Here is a 21,025-nt window from a genome sequence, read left to right as displayed (position 1 = left end):
TTTCATCATTACCAGCATCAGGAGTTTCACTTGGGCCACTGATTGCACAAATTCTACTTGCTTTGTAATCTTGGACTGCAAAAGTGTAACCATCATCTTAAAATTCAGCAGCAAGGAGGGCTGGGCCAAACAGACTTTTTCTACAGCAGCGCTAGAGGGGGAAAGGACACTTGATCTCTCTTTAAATCATTGTTTTGCATGCAAATGTAGTTTCCTCTCAACCTAGTCCTCAATGGGACAAGCGGCAGGTGAGTTTGGAAGTCACCAGTCTTCTCAGCAGCTTGTGGTGGGAATAGCCCATCAGGCCACTGGTGGAAGAGCTTCCTTCCTCCTTTCTTTCTTTGCAGCTGCTTCTCAGTAGCGGAGTGTGGGAAAGAGCATGAGATATGCATGGTAACGTCAAAGTTGTTTTAAGAACTGGTTAAAGGTCCCGGAGGGTTGCTGGGGATGTGCTTGCTTTGCTGTAGCCAGGATTTCTTCTTGCTCTGAAAAGCTCTCCTTAAAGTGTATTTGGAAGGAACTTAACTCAGTGTCCAAGCACTCACAAACTCCAGTTGTTCGATGAGAAAGAAGCAGCTCTCTGTTGCCTAAAATAGACCAAAATATGTAAATGCTACCAAAAAAGAGAAGTTCTCTTCTGATTCCTGTCTTCGTTATAGTGGTGCATGGATCCTTTTCCTTGTACACAAATAAATGACAGGCAGGGGTATCCATTCCATTTTATGTTTATTATGAAAGTGATTTTAACAAAAGTCTTATTTCATGCTTCATTTTGAGCTTTTACATAGAAATCAAAGCTATTAATATACAGAGGCAAAAGGAAATGTATTTTCTTATAAAGTACATTTACAACAACTTTTTCTACTACAAATCTGACAGTATCGTTAAAATATTGGTAAAGCTTAGACCACTGTATTTTAATTTCTAAGTATCAAATTTTGTACAGTTATTCACTATCTTTGCTCTAAACTATCATGGTACATTTCATATGGCAATAGCTGTTTGTACATAATTTACATTGGTAATAAAGCTTAGAAGTCCCAGCAGCATCTACAAAGGTTTAGTTCAAAATGTCACTCTTGCCCAGCGATTTACAGGGAACACATTGGTACAGAAACCAGTATTACACTCCAGGTATTTTCCCCTGAAATGTAGTCTACCAGAAATTCCTGCTTAACAGCTGATGGACACGATCATAGTGAACTTTATGCAGGTGAAACGACCACTGACCTCAGAGGCAGTTTTGCCTAAAAAAGGCCCTGTGATCCCATCCAATATGAGGTTTGATCACTTCCACTACTACCCAGGAGGACAGAGATACCATGCCTTTCCTTGTCTTTATACTATATTTGGGCGTAATCTTTTGAATTCCCTTTTAATTCTGAGTTTTGCATTGTTTCCTAACAACGGAAGAAGAACTAGCACTAACTTTAAAATACATATTCTTTATATGTTATGAAAATGGTAAGCACTTCAGAATGACACTTCATAGTCAATTCTATGAAAATCAGCAGGTGAAATTGCCCCAGAAAACTCTTCCTGTGATGCCAGTGAGATTGCAGAAATCACAGGAGCAGTGATCTGGAAGGATGAATCTGACTACTGGCCACATCCACCCCAGTCTCCTAAAGTACCTTTTTAATCATCATGTTCAGTATCTGCTGCTGTCAATGCAAATTAACCACCTTTCTAAGGTATAAAACATAGAAAACAATATTTACACAATAATTTTAATTAAAAAAGTAAACAAAAACAAACTCTAAAAAAGATATTTTCACAAATATTAAAGTTTAATTAAGCAAAGCCACTTCTTTTTCTAGATATTGAGAAATTCAGCTAAAATTGAATTGCAATTGTTTGTATATTTTTAACTTGTTATCTCTGCTTTCTGAATACAGATGGTTTAAATTATTACATCTAAAGGTACTTCTGTACATTTTACTCTTGTATATTACATATTAATTTTATAGATTAAAAGCTTAGTGATGAAACAGAATAAATAAATGAAATAACAAACTGGAATTGTATATATTCAGATACTTAGCTAACAGTTTTTTGACATTAAGACTTTATTTCTCAGTCTGTTTCTATTCAGATGAAAAATGTTATGATAAAACATGCGACTTCTCTCTGAATCCAAGTCTCACACTGAGGAATAAGTCCATATTACCTTACAGAAATTTCCCTTCTTCCATAAATTCTTATGGGAGACAAAAGTCTTCCCTCCCCCCCCAAGTGCTTACAACAGTCTCTCATCCTAGAGCACTATTTCATTAAACTCTCAAAGTATTGAGAGTCTATAGAACTTCTCCAGTTACTGCCATTCCTGTCAATCAGTGGTTTTAAACTATTAAAAAAATGCAGCTACTTGATCTCATGACACCGGTACAAGTAACTGTGTGTCGCTCATTCCCATCATTAGAAAGCGAAAATCCAGACCCCTGAGGTGGCTGAGAAATTCGCCACTGGATTCAGTTGTTGAAGATTTCACTCCAGCTTCTTTTTTAAGAGCACTCAAAGGTATTTAGAGTCCAGACATGGGAACTGACACAGAGCAGTTAGGCTTCGCTGGCAAAGACCTGTCAGCAATTCCTGTCTGAGAATCATACCACTACTTTTGTCCTGACGTTCGTAACTTCTTATCTGTAAGATTAAAAACTAGCTTGTTTATAGACAAGAATGACCTGAGAAATTTGAATGTTGGGCATGCTTAGAGAGGGGCACAGGGTGGGGTCTGGCTTTTCTCTTTGAGTGTTTAATGTGTGTGAGCATGCTTCTTGTTCACGTGGCCTCATCCTTGTGTTCTGCTTATAGGCAGAGGACTGCAGGTGAGCTGCGCTCTTCCAAAACCAGCTGACAACTCAGAATGTGGACGCTCTGAAAGCTCTGCGATCAAGCCTGTATTTATTTAAGCTGGTCTAGAACTAAACCTAGCTTACTAGGTAAAGCTAGTTTTACGTAAGCTTACTTACTTTTAAGTAAGCTTACCCTAGTATGAAGCTGATGGGTAGGAAAGGTCAGTCTAAATCTGAAGTAGCTATAACACCCTGTGATTTAACTTTATTCTATGGGGGAGACACAATGAGGCAGTAGATTTCTTTTGAAAAGTTGGTCTTCAGGTAAAAATCTAATGCATGATGGAGGAAAGAAGGCAGGGCAAGAAAATAGGCTGAAAGAAGACTTCAGCAGCTTTAAATCCAGTTTCGGTGAGCTAGATCTTCAGGCAGAATAAATCTTGTTATTGCAGGCAAGATGCAGGTGGCAATCTAAGCACCACTGAATCCTGATGCTTCCTGTACTCAGGCACCTTGCCCACAGCAAGCACTAAGGAGCGCTTTCGCGGCAAGACCTGGGGCTTGATTAGCAACTTGCGATTGTTGCAGTCTCCTGGACTGCAGCAGGTATGCGGGCAGTGATCTGGTGGCACATGAGAGTGTTTAGGGATGATTCACCCCCACCTCACTAAAAATAAGTGCAGTATTTAAAGCGGGAGGAGAGGCTTAAAATGGTAAGTGCTACAGGTGCAGCTTTTCAGCATACAGGGCATTTGCAAATTGAAAATAAAAAGCTCAGTTTGTGACGTGGAATTGGGCAATCACAAATGGACACTGCTTTAGCCTTCCTGCAATAGCACGTAAACATGTTGTCGCACCTATCCTGCACACAACGTGTAATTCTCTAAGAACAGATACAGCGCTGTGTTTATTTCATGTTTAAAGGCAATATTTCATGTTTAGGGTAAAAGCCACAATTTTATGTACTGTGATGTATTGATTAATTTCATGAAGCTGGTTTTCTTAAAGGGGGCCATAGTTCTCCTTGTACGGTTTTTGACTCTTAAATGTGTCTAGGTCTTCTCTGTAGAAGACGACATTCCTTGTTGTTCTGTTATTGTATAGTAGCTATATGTTCTCTGACTTCTGACAATGAAGACATCCTACACTTACAATTAACAAATCAAGAGCTGAGACCATTCTATCTGATGATCACCAGTTTCTATAACTATCAATCTAGTGTGAAAGTCAAAGCATTTTTGACTTTTAGAGCTGATGTAAAAATTCTGTGCTGTTGTACAAATCAGCTGAAATCGGTTGAGACAGTCCTATATACCGCTTGTCGTTACTTACTTCATTAGATATTTGCACATCCAAGGGCATTTCTATGCAGAGCTGCAAATATTCAAACCTGACTCATTTTCTAAATATATCACATACGAAACCCCGGTATGTTCAGAAGCATTTCACTACATACTTTTGAGGGCCAAATTATTCTCTTTCTTTCACTGCTCTCAGCAATATAAAGTCTGCATTTGCTACAGAAATTTCTGAGTGCCCGGTCCAGGAGGAATTGGACAAAACCAGGGTTTTGCCTAACATGGCTGTAAGTCAGGGTAAGTTGTACCAGAGCTAAACGCAGCTAGACCCTCCCGTATTCACCTCTTGCAGCTCTACCAAGGTCCTACTAACAGTGGCCACAGCTGGGACACATCCCTCTCGTAGTCGCTGTCTGGCACTGGATTCCCCATGTAGCTAAGAACCTGGAGAATGCTGCGGTGCCGCCAGTGGCTTCTGGACTCGTAAGGTAGTTACCTTCAGCCCTGATCCAGAGAGGAAGTTTGTCCTGCTTGGCACCAGTGTCACACAGTGGTATTATGTCAAAACGTGTGGGTTGTTGTGCAAAAATTTTACCAAGGATTTTACCAAACTCACTGCACAGCATCAGGTTCCAAATTTCGCTTAATGAAGTTTGAAAGACTAAAGATTGCTGTAAGTCATTCAGCAAATGAGGAAGTTATTTTCCTCCATATCTTTCATATCTTTTCCTTTATATCTTTCAGCAGAATGGCTGCAGTCCTGACCCAGTCTAATAATTCTGAATAACCTATCGGACTGTTTGGCTGAAGCATTTTTTATAGCTATACACTTACACATAACTGATAATCTAAAAAACATTGCTATTTTTTTAAGATTGAATTTTTTTTCTACAAGTAACTCCTGTTGAGGAAAAAAGTACATGTAACTTTCTTTTTTTTTCTGTTCCAGGCATGCACTGAATCTAGGACTGATGAGATGTTCTCCTTTGAATGTCCACCTTCAGGCACCCACAATGAATATTTAATAAAAGTAGTTTCAAGATCCTCACAAAAAGTTAGGTTTAACAGCCTTCAAAAAAGGACTTCTATGGAGACGTTACATTTTGAAATGAGGGTTAATATATAAATATATATATATACTAAAGAGAAATCTCATCAAAGACCTCAGATCCATAAGTGAAAAAAATGAGGGTTTAGACCCTAATTTAAGACTGTTCTGGCACAGAAAGAAAAAAATTATGCTTTTCAACAGAGAAGCAAAGAAGGCAAGCAAAACTACAAGATGGCCAAGTAGAAAAACTCAACAGAATACTTAAGGTGTCTCTTAGAAATGGAATATTCAGCCACTTGTAGCCAACAGAAAACAACTTTGTAAATTTAAACATTACTTGTTCAAAGACAAAAAAAAAAAGACGTTAACCATAACCACCCTCAATGTATGTCTTTGAGAGCATCCAAGGGTATGCTGAACTACAGGGCAGATGTGCAAAAAAACATGCAGTGAAGCAAAACCGTATGTTGATCTTTTTCTGAAAGGACATTGGCATGATAATTAATTTCTCCATGTAATAAACTTGTAGGATCAAAAGGGAAAATGATATACAAGAAGCAGGTACTTCAGAGTAAAGAGGCTGAAATACTAACAAGGATTGCTACTCTTTCACTGAAATTAGCTCCTGTGCCAGGAAAAAGCAAGAAACACAGGATTTATCACCATCTTACCCCCCAGTGCCTGTCACTCCGTGAGGAAGGCCCGACCACGAGGCTCACGCTCTCTTGCCGACCATACAGTCGCCACGGCTGATGGGCACTGTGGCTGCAAACTCGTGACAAAAGGGAGCGCCAGGTCTCTGGGGGCTGCAGGGCCTGCCCTCCAACTCATCTGCAAAACGGCGTCCGGTTCACCCCCTCACCCCGCTCAGAGTCTGTGCCTGTGACATGGGTATGTTCCCAGTGTTTCAGAGGTGGCAGGTCCAACAAAAATCCCTCCTTGGTGAGCTCCTCTCACGAGTGATGTTCTCAGTGGTAGCTCCATTGGTCTGCATGTGAGGAGTGCCCAAGGAAGAGGCAATAGCAGACCCTTTACTGGACAGCAGCTGCATCTTAACTGATGTTATTTTTCCTGGAATAATGTATGTTGAAAGATATTGTCCCAGGGCAAACCGTCATCCAGTATTATAAAACTCCAGAAAACTTCAGTGTGGTGTTAACAGAAGTGACAAGCACTTGGAGAAGTCATTTAATCATCTAAGCAAAGTTACAAATAGATACAAGTAAATAGGATGTGTGGGAGTAAAGATTTAAGCATGAATAATATTTACAGTAACTAAAGATAACATTACTAATGTACCCACAAATACAAGTATATCTTTATATATTTATATATTGTACTTAATTAGATGCTCTATTAACAGAAAGAAAAACAAGACTACTGCTGCTGTTGTTGTTCCTTTCTCACCTATCCTATTGTAAGGCCAGGCCTTCAGATGGACCAGCTGGTGTACAGAAACCCAGAGCTAACTCTGTTTCAATGAAGCAATTGACAGTGGCAAACCTCTGAAGAAGTTCAGAAGAGGACAGATGAAAATGTTAGGACATTAGGTCATGGGAGTCAATCTCATGTAATGCATAAAACAAAATTATACATCTGGGTTTTTTTTTTTTTCTTTCTTTCTTCTTTTTCCCTTTTGATTTCTACTTGGACAAAGGTTCCACTAAGCCACAAATGTGAAATAACAAAATTTAGATTGTTTTGTTTTCTTCTAAAGATTCAAATATAAACTTCAAGTGCAATTCAAAATCCAAATATTATTTATACTACATACTTCTTTCTACAACAGAACTTATCCGAAGGTAGTTCAGTCAGATTCGAATAGATTCTTTCTTTGCTTTCATGAAAGTTATTTTTGATGAAAAATAAAAAGCCAGAAAGAATACTTTCTACATAATGTAATTTAAAATGGAAAGTGAAGATACACTAGTGCAGACACAAATCTGGATCTTCAACTAGATGCATTCAGGGATGCACACATTTCTTTGTAGTAAAAATCCCACTCAGAACATTAGCTTTTAGCGATTATAAAACATTATAGGTATTCTTCAATATACAATTGAAAATAAAGACTGCAAAAAAGAGCCTTCAAATTAGCAAATGTTTCTACTATGGATGAAAGACAATATTTGACAGGAATGCAAAGTAACCCAAAACTGAGTACCACTAGACTATTTGTATGGTCGTAGAAATCTGGAAACTTTTGATCGCAGTAGCTTTATAAATGATCTTGGAAACATCTCTTTTGACTCCTGTGCTGTGTACTTGAAATAGTTTTGTGGGTGTGCCAGTACATCAAAGAGAGCTTTAATCAGTTTCTTGTCCTATGGGAGACAACATAGATATTAGATAAAAATAGTGTTTGGATTTAGTGCCTGCACAGCTTTCAAAATTAATGAACAACAACCAGTTGTTTTTTTTCACAAAACTTGATTCTGGGTAAAGCAGTGTGAGGAAACTACTCCATACTGCTGTAGAGTTTTATATGGATGAATCTTTCTGCTGTGCCTGATGTATTTTTGCAATTAGCGTTCTTGGCAGGTCCCGAGCTGAGAGGGTAGCAGCTGGGTTAACCACAAACTGTCTGCAAGGGCTAGGCATTAGGATTGCAAACTGCCTCTGGCTGCCCTTCCAGCCTGTTTCACGCTGCTGTCCAGGGCCTTCTCTCCACGAACAAGAGAGAACACTGCTCTTTGGTGACGCTGAGCTCTTCAATGACCTTCTGCTGTACCTTGGTACAGTCTTGATTCAGAGCCTCAGCTGAGCCTGTGCCTGGCCATATACACTGGAGCTAAGACTGGAGCAACCTCAAAGCTCTAGAGAGAGAATACCGGCAGGTCTGGGGAGGAATGGCCAGGGGAGTTCCTGTCCTTCCAAGCCGTACATTTACACGGCTGAATTTTGCCTTTTCTCAGTTTTAGTTAGTTAGTTGTTACAGGTGGCAGCCCAGCAGCCTTCCTCCACAATTCTCTCCATTGTTTTATGTGCCTTTGGAAAACCATTTCATGGACAGCTTGCAACATTACGTTATGGTTATGTCTTGCTGAGGCAGGACCGTGATGTAGGTAAACACATTTTTTTAATGCACAGGAAATTCTAACTTAATGACTCATTTAAACATGTGCCAGACTGAGGCTGAAGAAGGCTCTTCAAACAATAGGTTCTTTGTTCTTGGCAGACTAATTTCTCTAACATAGAATCATGTTAGCATACATTTCCTTTAGTTCCTGATTCAGCAAGGGATGCACACACGTGCTCAGCCCAGCTGAGCTACTGATTTTGTGCTGCTCCGAATACCAACATAAACCTCAGAAGACAGAGAATTTAATTTGGGGCCATACTTGAGGTTTAAATATTATTGACCCTATCAGGGTAAAGAGAACTATCTTGGGAAAATATTTAGGAAAAGGAATTCTTGGTTAGCCTCATATAAAGAAGAATTTTCTTACCTTCAGAATTTCTTGATGATTTTCTGATGCATATAATCGTCCATCTCGAACAATGTCTTCTATTAGTTGTTGGTAATCCTCTGAAAAATAAAGACCGGTTGAGTGGCTATGACATCCTTTGGGAGGATAACAGCCAGACATTAGCTACACCTCCTCTTCAAGACAGAGCTGAGCAATTTAGTATCCAGTTAATTATTCAGTGTCACTCAAGCTGCTGTAGTCTAATTAATCACATTAAAATTCTGTACTGCTTTAGAACAGTAATTTTGAATTATCCTTATAAATACTAACATCCCCAGAAAACTACTCCCTCCAGATAATAATGTTTATTATCTTCATTCTAGAGATTAAGAAATGGGGCCAAGGATATGAAATAACTGTCAAAGGTTATACATGAAGTCAGCAGCACAGTCAGGAACACAGCCTCGCTTTCTGCCCTGAGAACAGCTCTCATTTTGATTCCTGAATGACTGGCTTAATACACATTTTGTCATCATTCACAAACTTGCACTCGTATTTGGAAGAGAGATGGACTGTCAGCTGCCAAAGGTATCACAGAAAAGTCTTAGTTTTGTTAAAATAGAAATAATCCCAAAGTCCAAAATACACAGTTTAATACATAATTTACATGACAAGCCAGACTGTTTTAAAATGTGGATTTATGAAAGTGGTTACTGAAAGGATATTTCTTCTTGCATCATTGTTTTTCTCTGTCAGACTTGTGATTTTATTAATTTGTATTTTTCAAAATTTTGTGGGTTACCAGTATGACTTGGTGAAGGGGCTTCCTAAAATGCACAACAATTAATGGCATTCTCATTATGCATAAGACAAATGACAATTAAAAGGAGTCTCATTGAATTCAGTGGGGTAAGGATTAAGTTTAAGGTGCTGTCCATCCTTCAAGTATTAGAAAAAGTAATAAAACTAAAATCAGGTATTATTTCAAAGTCTTTGCAACTGGTTTTAAAGTAATTCACTGGACTAAAAACAAGATATATCAAGTTTTTCCTCATTCTTCTCTCCCTGTCATCAGCATAAGAGAGGTTCTAAAGGACAATTTTCTGTAATTCAGATATAACACAAAGATGGAAAACAATCCCGTTCTCACCATCGTAAGTCACATAGGGGACCTGAAATCCTTTGCCACTGTTTCCTTCATTTGACTTGAACTGGATCCAGAGCTTCCTCGATCTTGAGGTAAATGCAATAGGTCTCTCGTAGGTCTGACATGTTTCATACGTAGTAATTGAAGTAGGAGAAGCTAGAAAGAAGGTTAAATAAATAAATAAATGTTCTTTATAAAATACCATTTGCTCCCATCCTGATCTAGAGGTCAGAAATGTCAAACTGACAAGACACTTCTCAGCAGACGCATTCCTGAGAGCAGAAGCTTTTTGTGGTAGCAGGGATGTAGTCTTTATCTGTCTATAAGGAGAAGGAAGTTTCTCCACAAAGGCAGCAGGAATCTCTCTGTCCCACAGCAACAAGCTTAAGCAGACAGTGAGGTGCCACAGATAATTTTTGACATTTATAAAACTACTTATTTTGTGTACTACTCTAGCATAGAATTCCAGGGTTCCCATATGCTGGGCCCAGATAGGTAAGAACAAGGCAGCTGCACCCCGGGCAGATGCGGTAACCAGCTCCTACCACAGCCAGTTCGGGGAGTTTGTCAGAGAGCAATAACCCGCTTGTCAGAATCTAATTGCCCGGTGTAGGGATTCGGACCGAAAGACCACTGCCTGCCGAGGAGTTTGTGACGCAGCAAGCAGTTAAGCTGGGTATGGCCAGGCCTGCGCCGTGCATGTTGTGCTGCACAAACCCCACGGCTGCAGGATAACCTCAGCCGGCTCATCCTAATGAGAGCAACTTGCAGGCAGCTCCCACCTGGTGCCGGTGATAATGCTACTGCTTGGCCTTGCCTTTATCTAAAAGTGCAGCAAGAAGTGCTCGTGAGAACACTGTTTCTGTTTGACAGTAGAAATGATAAATAGACTTGCTTCCTTGTGAGAAAATCCTATCATAACTCAAATGAATGCAATAGCAAAATCTCTTCTAGGGACAGGGTCGGCTCAGCATGCTGCATTGTGGATCAGAGGCCCGTTCGATGCTACACTGCCTATCGTTCCCAACATCTAAAGGGATGTAAGATTATCTGTACTATTCTCTTCTTATAATGATAGCTCTTATAAATAGCACTTTAAATGATACCTTACAGAGTTTCAGTGCCTTTCTCACTGGGATCACAATGGACCAGCACATCCCAGTGCAAGGCACCTGGCTGTAAGTTGGAAAAGAAAATGCCATTTATCTATACTGAAACAGACCTAACTGCTGGGAACCAGAAAGACCCCCATTTGCCCCTAACATAACTAACAGATGGAGGGTGCAGGATGTCTTCAAATCATTACGAATGTATCACGAGGCTCCTCTAAGTTGAAATTAATTTCAAACAAAAGGAAAAAATAGCTTCTTGTCTAGTTCAAAAAACCCACTCCATAGCCACAGGATAATTACGGAAAATAGCAAGTGTAACCTAAAAATCTGAACTTGCTAGGGTTGATTCAACTTTCACCAGTGTTAGCAAAAAGAAACCTTTTGAATTGAATGGGATTTTGATTCTTGAAGTGCAAAAAAGTGGATCTAACTGTAACTCTGGAACTGCCATCAGTTTTTCCACAGCACTGTTAGCAGCTGACTGTAGGTGAACTATGATAAATATTTGTGAGATCTACTCTTATGATGCCAAACATACAGTGATCACAAAGCGAAACTCGCAAAAACTGCCCTCCTTTTCCAGTGCTGCTGTTGGTTTGGTACTGTTATTGGTACTGAAGTGGAAGTCAGACTTTTCCCTGATGTGCCTGGCTTTACTCACTGTTGGAACCACAGTTTGGGATTAGAAGGACAACTGATTTGTTTTGCTACAGCAAGTGCTTTGCTTTTAGAAAACTGATCTGGATGGATATAATTTTCTTCCATCTACAGTGAGCAGGTTTCTTCTTCTAATATATAGAGATGTCAAAACAAGCCCTCAGGGATAAAAAATTGTGAAAAGTGTTTTAGCAAATAAAATACACTGTTTTAGCAAGTAAAATACGCTGCTTTAAACAAAGCTGCATGTAAACAATTGCCTTTCAGGCTCAGTGCTTCTTGGAGATTTAGCAACAGATCACCAGAAGCTGGATGCCTATGCAGGACTGAAGGAGGAGTGCACCTCATTGGCGTCTTAACTTCAGAAGCTGCTGAATTAACTTCATTGTCAAAGACACAACACACCCCCCACTCCACAGAAAACTGACAAAACTTTGGATTTCTTGATGGTGTCAGGTGTCACTGCACAGATTTGGCAATAACTGCAGCATACTTTTATTTACAAAGGATAAGTGAGAGCACAATTTGTACAGGTGACAGAGGACAGCTCTCCCAAAATAACTTCGCACAGCTTTGTTCAGTTCTAGAGTGGCAGTGATTTCTCCCACATAATAATTGGGCCAGACAGAAGCCCATTAACTGCTTTGTGATTCAGCCAAGACACCTGAATAATTAATATTGCTCTGTTAATTGTTATTGGTACAGTGTTCTGTTTTAACTTGCTGTGCCAGGTCACTCAACAATCCTTTTAGAAACACCGGGCAGATGAAGACAGTCATCCCTTCAATATGAACTTTCCACTCAGTCAGTTTGAAATAAAAATTTGTATAACCCACCTCTAGCAACTTACCACTTTTTCTCATTACTAAAACGTCACCACATTCATCTTCAATTGGGAGAAATATCTCAGGTACTACGATAAGTATTCTCCTCTTTGGGGGTGGATTTATATTCCAAATGCATTCAACATTAGCTGGGTAGTCTCCAGGATAGTTGGGCGATTCAATGTAGCCCGTATAATCCCCAAGTTCTCCTCCACAGTGCTGGTCTGTGGAGAAACACAAATTAGCAGTTGTATTAGCCGATTAGCTAATTTGAGGCGTTTTTCTAGATCTGTCAAGAGCAAGTCTAAACTCCTCCTTGTGGCTTTAGAAATGCATACATTCTCCAGCTGCCTCTGTATAGCATGGCAAGCCTTTAAAGGAACACTTGATCTGCAGGGCTGCTCCAGCTGATTCGCAAAACCTTAATGCCCGGTGTATAGACCAATTAAACACTGCATTGAGGCTGCTTTAACACTTGATTAAGAAACGAACACAGGTAAGTAAACATGGTCCCGTGGTGGAGGTACTCACACAGTGGTTACCACTGAGACCATGCTGACTTGCAGGAGGTATTTTCGTTTAACTTCACTTGGTTTTAAACCAGATTTAGATGAAAGAGTGTGAAGACCCTAATAGCCAGCCTTTTCTTATCTTAGATTGAACCAGTTAATAAAGAATCTCCATTGATGGATCAGTTTTACTTTCTGAGTTTTCAAAACTCCTACTGAAATTGCCACAGGAGCCTGATTCAGTACGTTACTTAAGCCTGATCTCTCCAGCCCTACTCACCCACACAAAACTAGACATATGTTTAAATATTTTGCTTAATCCAAACCTCAAAGATTATGCAAGGTCAGAAATTGGTTTGCAAACAAGGAGTGTCTAAGACAGAAAAGTGACAGGGATGCTTTTTTTTAATAGGAAAATCATCAAACTTCTTCAAATTCCTTACAAATATCTAATGTACTCAAAGTACATTTGAAATGATGAAGGGCTTCAGAGACACATGGCACATAATCAGAATAAAAACTTAAACAGACTTGCACATGAATAGTTAGTTTAGATGACATTACCTAATTATTTTAGAGATGTTCTCTTAAATTAGCATGGCAGAGATGAAAAGAATTGATTGCCTAAAAGAATCAGTCATTCACAAAAGACCAAATAAAATTGCACTGGAATCCTTGTGGATATTTAAAATGGTAATTGAAGACAGGAGGCCAAGTACTGCAAAAAAAAACCTTTGAGAAGATTTCACTGTCATTACCTGGCAATTGCAGTATGTATGACCATATCTCCAAGTATTTTATAATTATTACAAAATGGCACTTACTCTGATAGAAGATACCGTGCTCTGCAGCAACACAGAGAAATATGCATCACTGCAAGACATCTTACAGGATCTGGGAAACCGAAAGCTTTGTAGTTTTAACTTGTAGCTGGCACTCTGCCATAATTTGGCATTAAAGTGAAAACATTCATATGCATCAAGTTGTACTTTTCCAGGTTTTTTTCTTATCATTTTCCCAATTTTTGCTATTCCCTCTGGCAGTAGATATACGCTAACTAGGAAATACAGAATTGAAGTTCAGATCCAAAGATACGCCTCATCTCACAACTAATATAAATGCAACTTACTTTTGCAGTGCGTAACATTAGTAGAGCCATCAAAATCTGTACTTGTGTTCCCAGGGCAGGTAATGCAGTAGTTTTGACCAAACTCCGGCTGGTATGTTCCCACAGGGCATCGGATACATCTGTGTGTTGTGGAGTTGTAGTAGTGTCCAGGAGAACAATGAACTGTAAGGTATGAGGTGTATTATTTTCAGAAAGCAGCAATCTTCAGTGCAGAGAGCACTTTCCACTACCCTGGGTAGACCTCATGATTCCCATTCTGCAATATACTTATTAGGCCATAAAAGGCAAAAAAGACACCAGCTCCCTGTATTTTCCATAACAAAGGACCTTCTAACTAGAATTATGTTCCAAAGACTAGAGCTAACCCCTTACGAACTTGTAACACATGGTACATATGTCTCTCACTGTATTTAATACAGTGGTTTCCAATGAGTTTGTAATAAATGGAAGCTGATACATATTTGCCTCAACAATAAAACTGCCTTTCACAATAGCAGGAGAGAGGTTTCCATCAGTGTCTGTTTGACAGGGCCAGCACGTCATTCTGGTAACTAAACCAAAATGCATTTGGGCAGATTCCTTCTTCAGCATTTGCACTGGAAGTTGACAACATGGAACAGGCAACATACTGCACGCTTAGTTTCTGCCTAGCCCATTAATAATCAATCCTTACCTTCACAGAATTTCTGTAGTGTTTAGTCTTTCTAATTTGGTCAGTAAAAATATACAGGACATGAAGGCTAAAGCATCGTCTAATGCAAGTTTGTCTTATTTCTTGCCATGCAGGAGGGCTGATTCACTTACCAGTTGCAGCGCTGACTCTGTACCTGCCTGTGATAAATTCCAAAAGAACCCCATAAAGCCTGTTCAGTCTCCACAACCTTGGGAGATCATTACTCGTTCACAGATTTCCTGACCATTTAATTTAACCCCACGCCGTGTTTCTACATGCAGCGAGTATGTTTTTTCCGGTGCCTTTCAAAGCCCCTTGGCACTGCAGATTACAAACAAAAGGGCAAGCAGCAGGAATTGTTAAAAGATTTTAAATTCACCTTTGGTTTCGCAGTCTTGAAAGGAAACAGCACCTTCATACTTGGTCACGAGCCCCCCGCCACATGGAAAGCAGAGGGTCCTTCCTGGTTCTGGCTGGTATGTACCAAGAGGACAGACTCTACAAGGTTTAAAACCATCTGAAGAATAGTGCCCAGGAGAACACTGCCCTAGAAATTGAAAATGAGCATCTCTATTAGCAAGCCGACTTTTCTGGACAAAGTATAAAACTCACTGGTAGTTAGCAATGCTTCCTTGAACTTAAACACGTGACATCAAGACAGCTGCAGATCAAATTCCAATCTTACCTGCTGATTTTGTGTTGTTCCTGTAACTGCTTCCTAAAAACAGCACCAGTAAATGCAACTAAGTTCTTAATAAGATCTTTGCTACTTATGTTTCTGGTTTGGTTTTTTTTTTGGTTTTTTTTTGTGTTTTTTTAGCAAGGGTTGTATTAAGATGTTGTTAGAATACTTTGTACTTCCACCAAGCCTTTCATCTGAGAATTTCAAAGCACTTTGTAGGAAAAAATAAGACTTTACACCATATCTGTGAAGCAAGTAATTTGTTTTTTACATCTCCATTTAATAGATACGGAAATAGTAGATCATGGGATTCACCAGACTGGATGGGACCAGTCCAGCACCCCGTCTATGAGAGTAGCCGATGCCAGCAGCTTTCCAGGTAGCTGTGAAACTAACACTCGTCAGAAGCTTTTCTGCCAGAAAGTGGTGATTTGTATAAACCAAAGCACTTTGTGAATGAGTCTACTGACAGATACGAGGTAGTTTCAAAACTTGCTCTCCAGCCATTTTCTGACAGGTGTTTGTTTGGCTTGGTTCTTGCTAGCTTGAGTATGTTACTCCTTGACAACCTACCTGAGAATCAGGATGTCAAGTTTTTCAAGATTATGGCATTAATGCGTATCTTCACACCATTCCATCCTGGGAGACCAGTGCTTTGAAATGTTAGTTGTTCCCTGAGCTTGCCTAATCCCAATATTTTGTAATTTAGCTTCCCTGAGAAATGAACAGCAGGCAGAAACAACTGGCTTGAAAACCTGAAAGTTTTGGGAGCTCTAGGTGGGGTTGAGGTCTCTTAAGAACCCTGATACTTGCTGCAAAATGTTGGGAGCATCCAGTATCTTCTTGGATACATGGCACTTAGGATGAATTAGAGCTCCTGAGTGAAAGCAAAGTTCAAGGTCTGTCCCCACAAAAGTCAAACTCCGACAGACACCTCCTGTCGGACGAGGATCTCTGGGATTTAGTTGTGCTTCCATCCCAGATGGCTGGAATATGACTGTACAACAAGCTGGCTGTTGTGACACAGACCTCTGAGAAATATTATGATATTACTGATTTGAAGAAAATTCTGCTATTGTTTTTGTAGCAAAACTCCTCCATCTGGTCTGGTCCAGCTGGTCACTGGACTTGAACATGAAGGTAGTTGATGAGGAGTGGATTTGCATCTGGATTGTAGCGTGAAAATTAAGCACTCGTGAAACGTGGCTTACAGACATCCTTTAAAAGCAGTGGTACAGCTGGGTTTTAATACTGCTAAATACCTGATGCTTTCAGCACGAACGTGTCTCAGTCCTCACCTGTATATAGGAATGAGCTAACTTGCTCCCTTCTTGCCTTCTGTATTGAAATTGCCAACAAAATAGATGTGAGGCGATTTCCCTGAGAAATGCCCCAAAAGACTAGGTTTTCTAATTGTGTTTTGGCCTTGTACCTACATGGATCGCACGTACATGAAGTGTCGCGGCATGTTCTTCACTTGCGGCTACAACACAGAGTCCTACACAATAGGCACTTCAAATCTCTTCCATGCTTGCGGTATGGGCCTCACCTGTAGGGTGAGCTTATCTGCTACCACACAGGCTTTACTGCTCCAGAAGATATGATGCAAAAATACTATTGATTACGGGTGGTGAGTACGTTTCTGACAAAATCTGTGTTCATCAAAATACACTGTTTCATCACATACGCTGAGACATTTTATGGAGACATACTGATTTTGATAAAATCTTTGTCAGGACGTTTATGAAGTCCAAAGCATATTCTCTCATGCCACTTTCAGAGAAAAACAAAAGGGAAGAGCTGAGCAGAAAATCAGACTGTTGTGATCTGACAACAAACATTTTGAGACAGATCCACTCTGCAAAAAAAATCAGAAGGGTTTCTTCTAGTTGTTTTGTAGAACAATAATTCAAATGCAAGCCTTGAAACAAAACAAACAGCCTTTTTCCTCTAGCCGTTGTGCTGCTTTGGTCAGCTTCATAAACTCAGATTTTATTTTGATAATCTATTCACATCAGATTTTGGATAAATACAAATCAACATAACAAAGATGCACAGGCATTTCGAGAATTTTCCTCCGATAGTTCCTTCATACAGTAAACATAGGTTTGGACTGGAGAAACTAGAGTTATTTTTTATTCAGTGGATGGGGAAAAAGCGGCAGTTTCTCAAGTGACATTCCTCGTGTGTTCGCTCTAGAGATCCTTGAAGAAAGCATTAATGTAAATTATGTGGATGAGTTTTAAAGTTCGAACTTGTGTAGCACATAGGACAGATTTCTTTCAAAGTCAAATAATGTATCTGCTATAAACTAGATTTTGCTCATCTGTAATGAAATAAGGTAAAGAAAATAACAGTTGTGTCTTAAAACCTTATCTTGATCAAGTTACAGTAGAAGCGCAGCTCTCTTCTGAAACCATGTATTATCATCATTATAATCTAATTTATGTATCGTGAACCTGAGTCAGAGATGCTACATCACTTGCCAAAAGCTACAGTGAATTCAAGCAGCGTTGAAACTTGCAGTCGTTAGCTCTGAGTCCGGGTTACAGATCCCTGCAGCAAAACTATCCCAAAATTATGACTGCAGCTGATTAGACCAGGTAAACTGCGTCTCATGCAAAACATTAAATCAGCGAGTTCATTAGACTCACCAGTACCAGTCCAAAGCAATCCATCCCTTTGGCTCACAATATACCTGATGAGTCCTTACAAGTCGAGGTATGTCCAGATCCCATACCTGACTTGAAGCAAAGTGCTCTGCTCAGCTTGCTCATTTCCATACCATAACTGACATTGCTGTAGCTGGTCCTGTCTTCTTGTCGGCAATATCAGTGGATGGAACAAGCCAAAACATATTGTGTATTGCTTGTAAGTGCACAGAGCTTTCTTCTGTTACCTTTACAAGACAGAAGTGTGGAAGGCTCTCCGCTCTTTTAGCCTCCATGCCTCACAGGCTGTGTGGCAACACTTAATGCTTTTATAATCAAATTAAACTTGCCTCCACATTCTGACACATTCCGGGCGCCTGCTACTCCCTGTCCATCGTTACTGGGGCAAGGCTCACAGGTAAGTTGACCTTCTGTGTCTTGGTATGTTCCTGGTGAGCAAGGAACGCACTGATTATGTTCTCCACTATAAAAGGTGCCCGTGCTGCAGGTAACTGAGAAAAGAAAAGGGGAATCTACATAAGAACTTTCATTTTGATCACATTATTTGCCTTTATATCAAACATTTAGCGAAGATGGATCTCTTTGGCCCCAGTAGGATAGTGGAATATGTTTTGCATATGTTAGTCCAGGATCCTCACCTAATGTAAACAGGCCCATCTCCACTGCGATCTAGGTCCATTTACATCAGGGCAAGGTCCTTCTTCTATTGTTTAAGCTATTAAATGGCATTATATTGCACTGCAGTGTTTATCAGACATATGTTGTTAATAAAGCTGATGCAGTCTTAAAACAGTATATTGCAGTTTAACTAAAATGGTGGTGCATAACATATGGGAAGCGATGTGAATTTTTAGTTTACACCAGGTGCATTTACATGTTGGTGTTATGGCAGATGACTACAAAAAATCGGTCTCCTGAAATCGGTTCTAGAGATTTCTCTGAGGGCAATGTATCCCATGTAATATTTTATCTCTCTTGACATTCAAATACCCCAACTGGAAAGCACTTTAAAGACAGATATGAATACACAAGCTTTTCTTGCTGCAACAGGGCACAGAACTGCATTAAACATTTTTTTCTGCTGGATATAGGTAGTTAAAATGTATGGGTTTCTAGACTCTAACAGCAACAGTCTTTCAATACAGTTTCTAAAACAGCCTCTGAATCAGCTCATTAGAGGCACCTATTAGATCTGCACGTAACTATTTCTTTTGCTTGTAAATCACTTGGTGTCTAAAAGAAGCTGGGAAAATAGGTATGCTGATTTTGAAAAGACGACTCTAAGTGATTAGAAAGCTTGCAGTGCTGAGAACTGCCATTAATAGGTTTGTGCTAGCACCTTGCCCCCAGTAAAGCACTAGAGCCTGACAACCTGGGAAAAGGCTTAAAGAAATTAGGTATTTTACATAAAGTTGAAATAGATTTCCATAGATTCATTATTTCTTGCTCTTCTTGAGTGTTAAATATAAATACATCCATGGGTCACGGATTATTCATGAGTGAGAGAGGTGATATAAAACTAAGTACACAGCATCTAGGCAAACACCATTTTATTGTCTGACAGAATTGTAATTATGTTTTCATAAGATGCTGGGAGCAACGGGGAACTAACTGCCAGCATTGCCTTGTGGCAGGCCTTGATACATACCAGCTGACAGCATGGGAATGTATGCATTTATACGCTCCTTTTGTTTTCCTGCAATCATTTCATGAACTCCCTTCAAAGTCGTATGAAGCGTCAGTGGTCCATGCACATATGCTGAGGAGATCTAAATCATCTGTTATCTCATAGATTTCCTGCCTGTCTCACAAGGGACAAGTTAATTTTATCGCAGAATCATAGAATCATTAAGGTTGGAAAAGACCTCTAAGAACATCAAGTCCAACCGTCAACCCAACACCACCATGCCTGCTAAACCGTGTCCCGAAGTAACACATCCACACGTTTTTTGAACACCTCAGGGATGGTGACGCCATCACCTCCCTGGGCAGCCTGTTCCAATGCCTGACCACTCCTTCAGTAAAGAAATTTTTCCTCATATCCAATCTAAACCTCCCCTGGCACAACTTGAGGCCATTTTGGATGTTGTGTTTTTGGGGATATGGCTGAATAATGTTGTTGGGACTTACCGCATTTTCCATCCTGCAGCACTTGCCCTGTACTGCAAGCTTCATGCCCTTCAGTAGCTTTAGCTGGCTTCTGAGCCACTTCATATTCTGTCCCAGAAAACTGAATGTAAAATTGCTGTTTATTAATAGATTTCCTCAATGATTTGATTGCAGTTTGCAGCTTCTGCTCCATCCTTTTCCGAACACAGTCAATGTTACAGGTGTCTAGATGGGAAATGATAACAAAACTAGAAGCAATTGAGATTCATGTTTAAAAAGAGGTGCTTAACAAAAAGCTTAGCCTGCATCGCACTACGACACCTCTGTTTGCTTCACTGTCTTCTCCACATAAATTGTAGAAGCAGATCACTGTATTTAAAATCAGGCCTTCTAAAGGGACAAGATAGTACGCTGATGTCCATCAAAGAGTTTCATGGCCTGTAAGTGCACACTGAGTGCTGATATCTCTAGCTTTAAGCAATCTGGTTGTACTGAGTGCACACGGAGAGGGCTGCAGAAAGCATCAATCCCACTGCGTTGTACTTCCACATAGGTGTTCAGTCTGACACCACTAATGTTTCTGAATTTCCTCTGCCTGTGCTTTGCTCAGTTGATTAGGAATTCTTCCCACTTCCCTGATCAACATACCTGTGTGACACAAAGGTAGGTGCTTTCTGGCACGATTACTGTTTGAATTACTTGGCTAGTAAGGTACCCCTCAAGGTTAAGAAACCTGCTTTTAAGGACTGACTTATTTATAGAATTCAGCTCACATTTTCTTTGGCTGGATTTTATATCCATCTCATGAATAACTTCAAGCAATACTTCTTCTTCCTGAAGTTTGTTATGAAAACATGAATTTTCCAAATGTGCGATAAAAATGTTTGATTCTCAGACTGAAGTTTCAGCAACTTACATTTTGGAGGATATTGTTATTGTCGTTGTTCCAGAACTTCT

At 39.8% G+C, this 21,025-nt stretch overlaps 1 protein-coding gene across 5 annotated transcripts in view; it reads right to left on the bottom strand.

Annotated features, from left to right (window-relative positions):
* Positions 1 to 766: 766 nt before the first annotated feature.
* Positions 767 to 21,025, bottom strand: part of SCUBE1 (signal peptide, CUB domain and EGF like domain containing 1) — a 218,334-nt gene continuing 198,075 nt past the window's right edge. For 4 of the 5 annotated variants that reach the window (XM_075443399.1, XM_075443410.1, XM_075443418.1 and 1 more), the window contains 8 exons: positions 20,090 to 20,293; positions 18,289 to 18,450; positions 14,985 to 15,152; positions 13,933 to 14,094; positions 12,321 to 12,518; positions 9,705 to 9,857; positions 8,594 to 8,673; positions 767 to 7,468 (listed from right to left, as the gene is read on the bottom strand). In XM_075443399.1, the coding sequence (XP_075299514.1) occupies positions 7,316 to 7,468; positions 8,594 to 8,673; positions 9,705 to 9,857; positions 12,321 to 12,518; positions 13,933 to 14,094; positions 14,985 to 15,152; positions 18,289 to 18,450; positions 20,090 to 20,293 (1,280 nt within the window). In that variant the 3' untranslated portion in view covers positions 767 to 7,315. The remainder of the gene's footprint in view (positions 7,469 to 8,593; positions 8,674 to 9,704; positions 9,858 to 12,320; positions 12,519 to 13,932; positions 14,095 to 14,984; positions 15,153 to 18,288; positions 18,451 to 20,089; positions 20,294 to 21,025) is intronic. The other variant, XM_075443432.1, reaches the window with a different exon arrangement.

This window comes from Opisthocomus hoazin, chromosome 1 (genome assembly GCF_030867145.1).
Source record: "Opisthocomus hoazin isolate bOpiHoa1 chromosome 1, bOpiHoa1.hap1, whole genome shotgun sequence".
Classification (NCBI taxonomy): domain Eukaryota; kingdom Metazoa; phylum Chordata; class Aves; order Opisthocomiformes; family Opisthocomidae; genus Opisthocomus; species Opisthocomus hoazin.
Note: the sequence above shows the minus strand (reverse complement) of the source record. Positions and strands in the feature narration are given on the sequence as shown.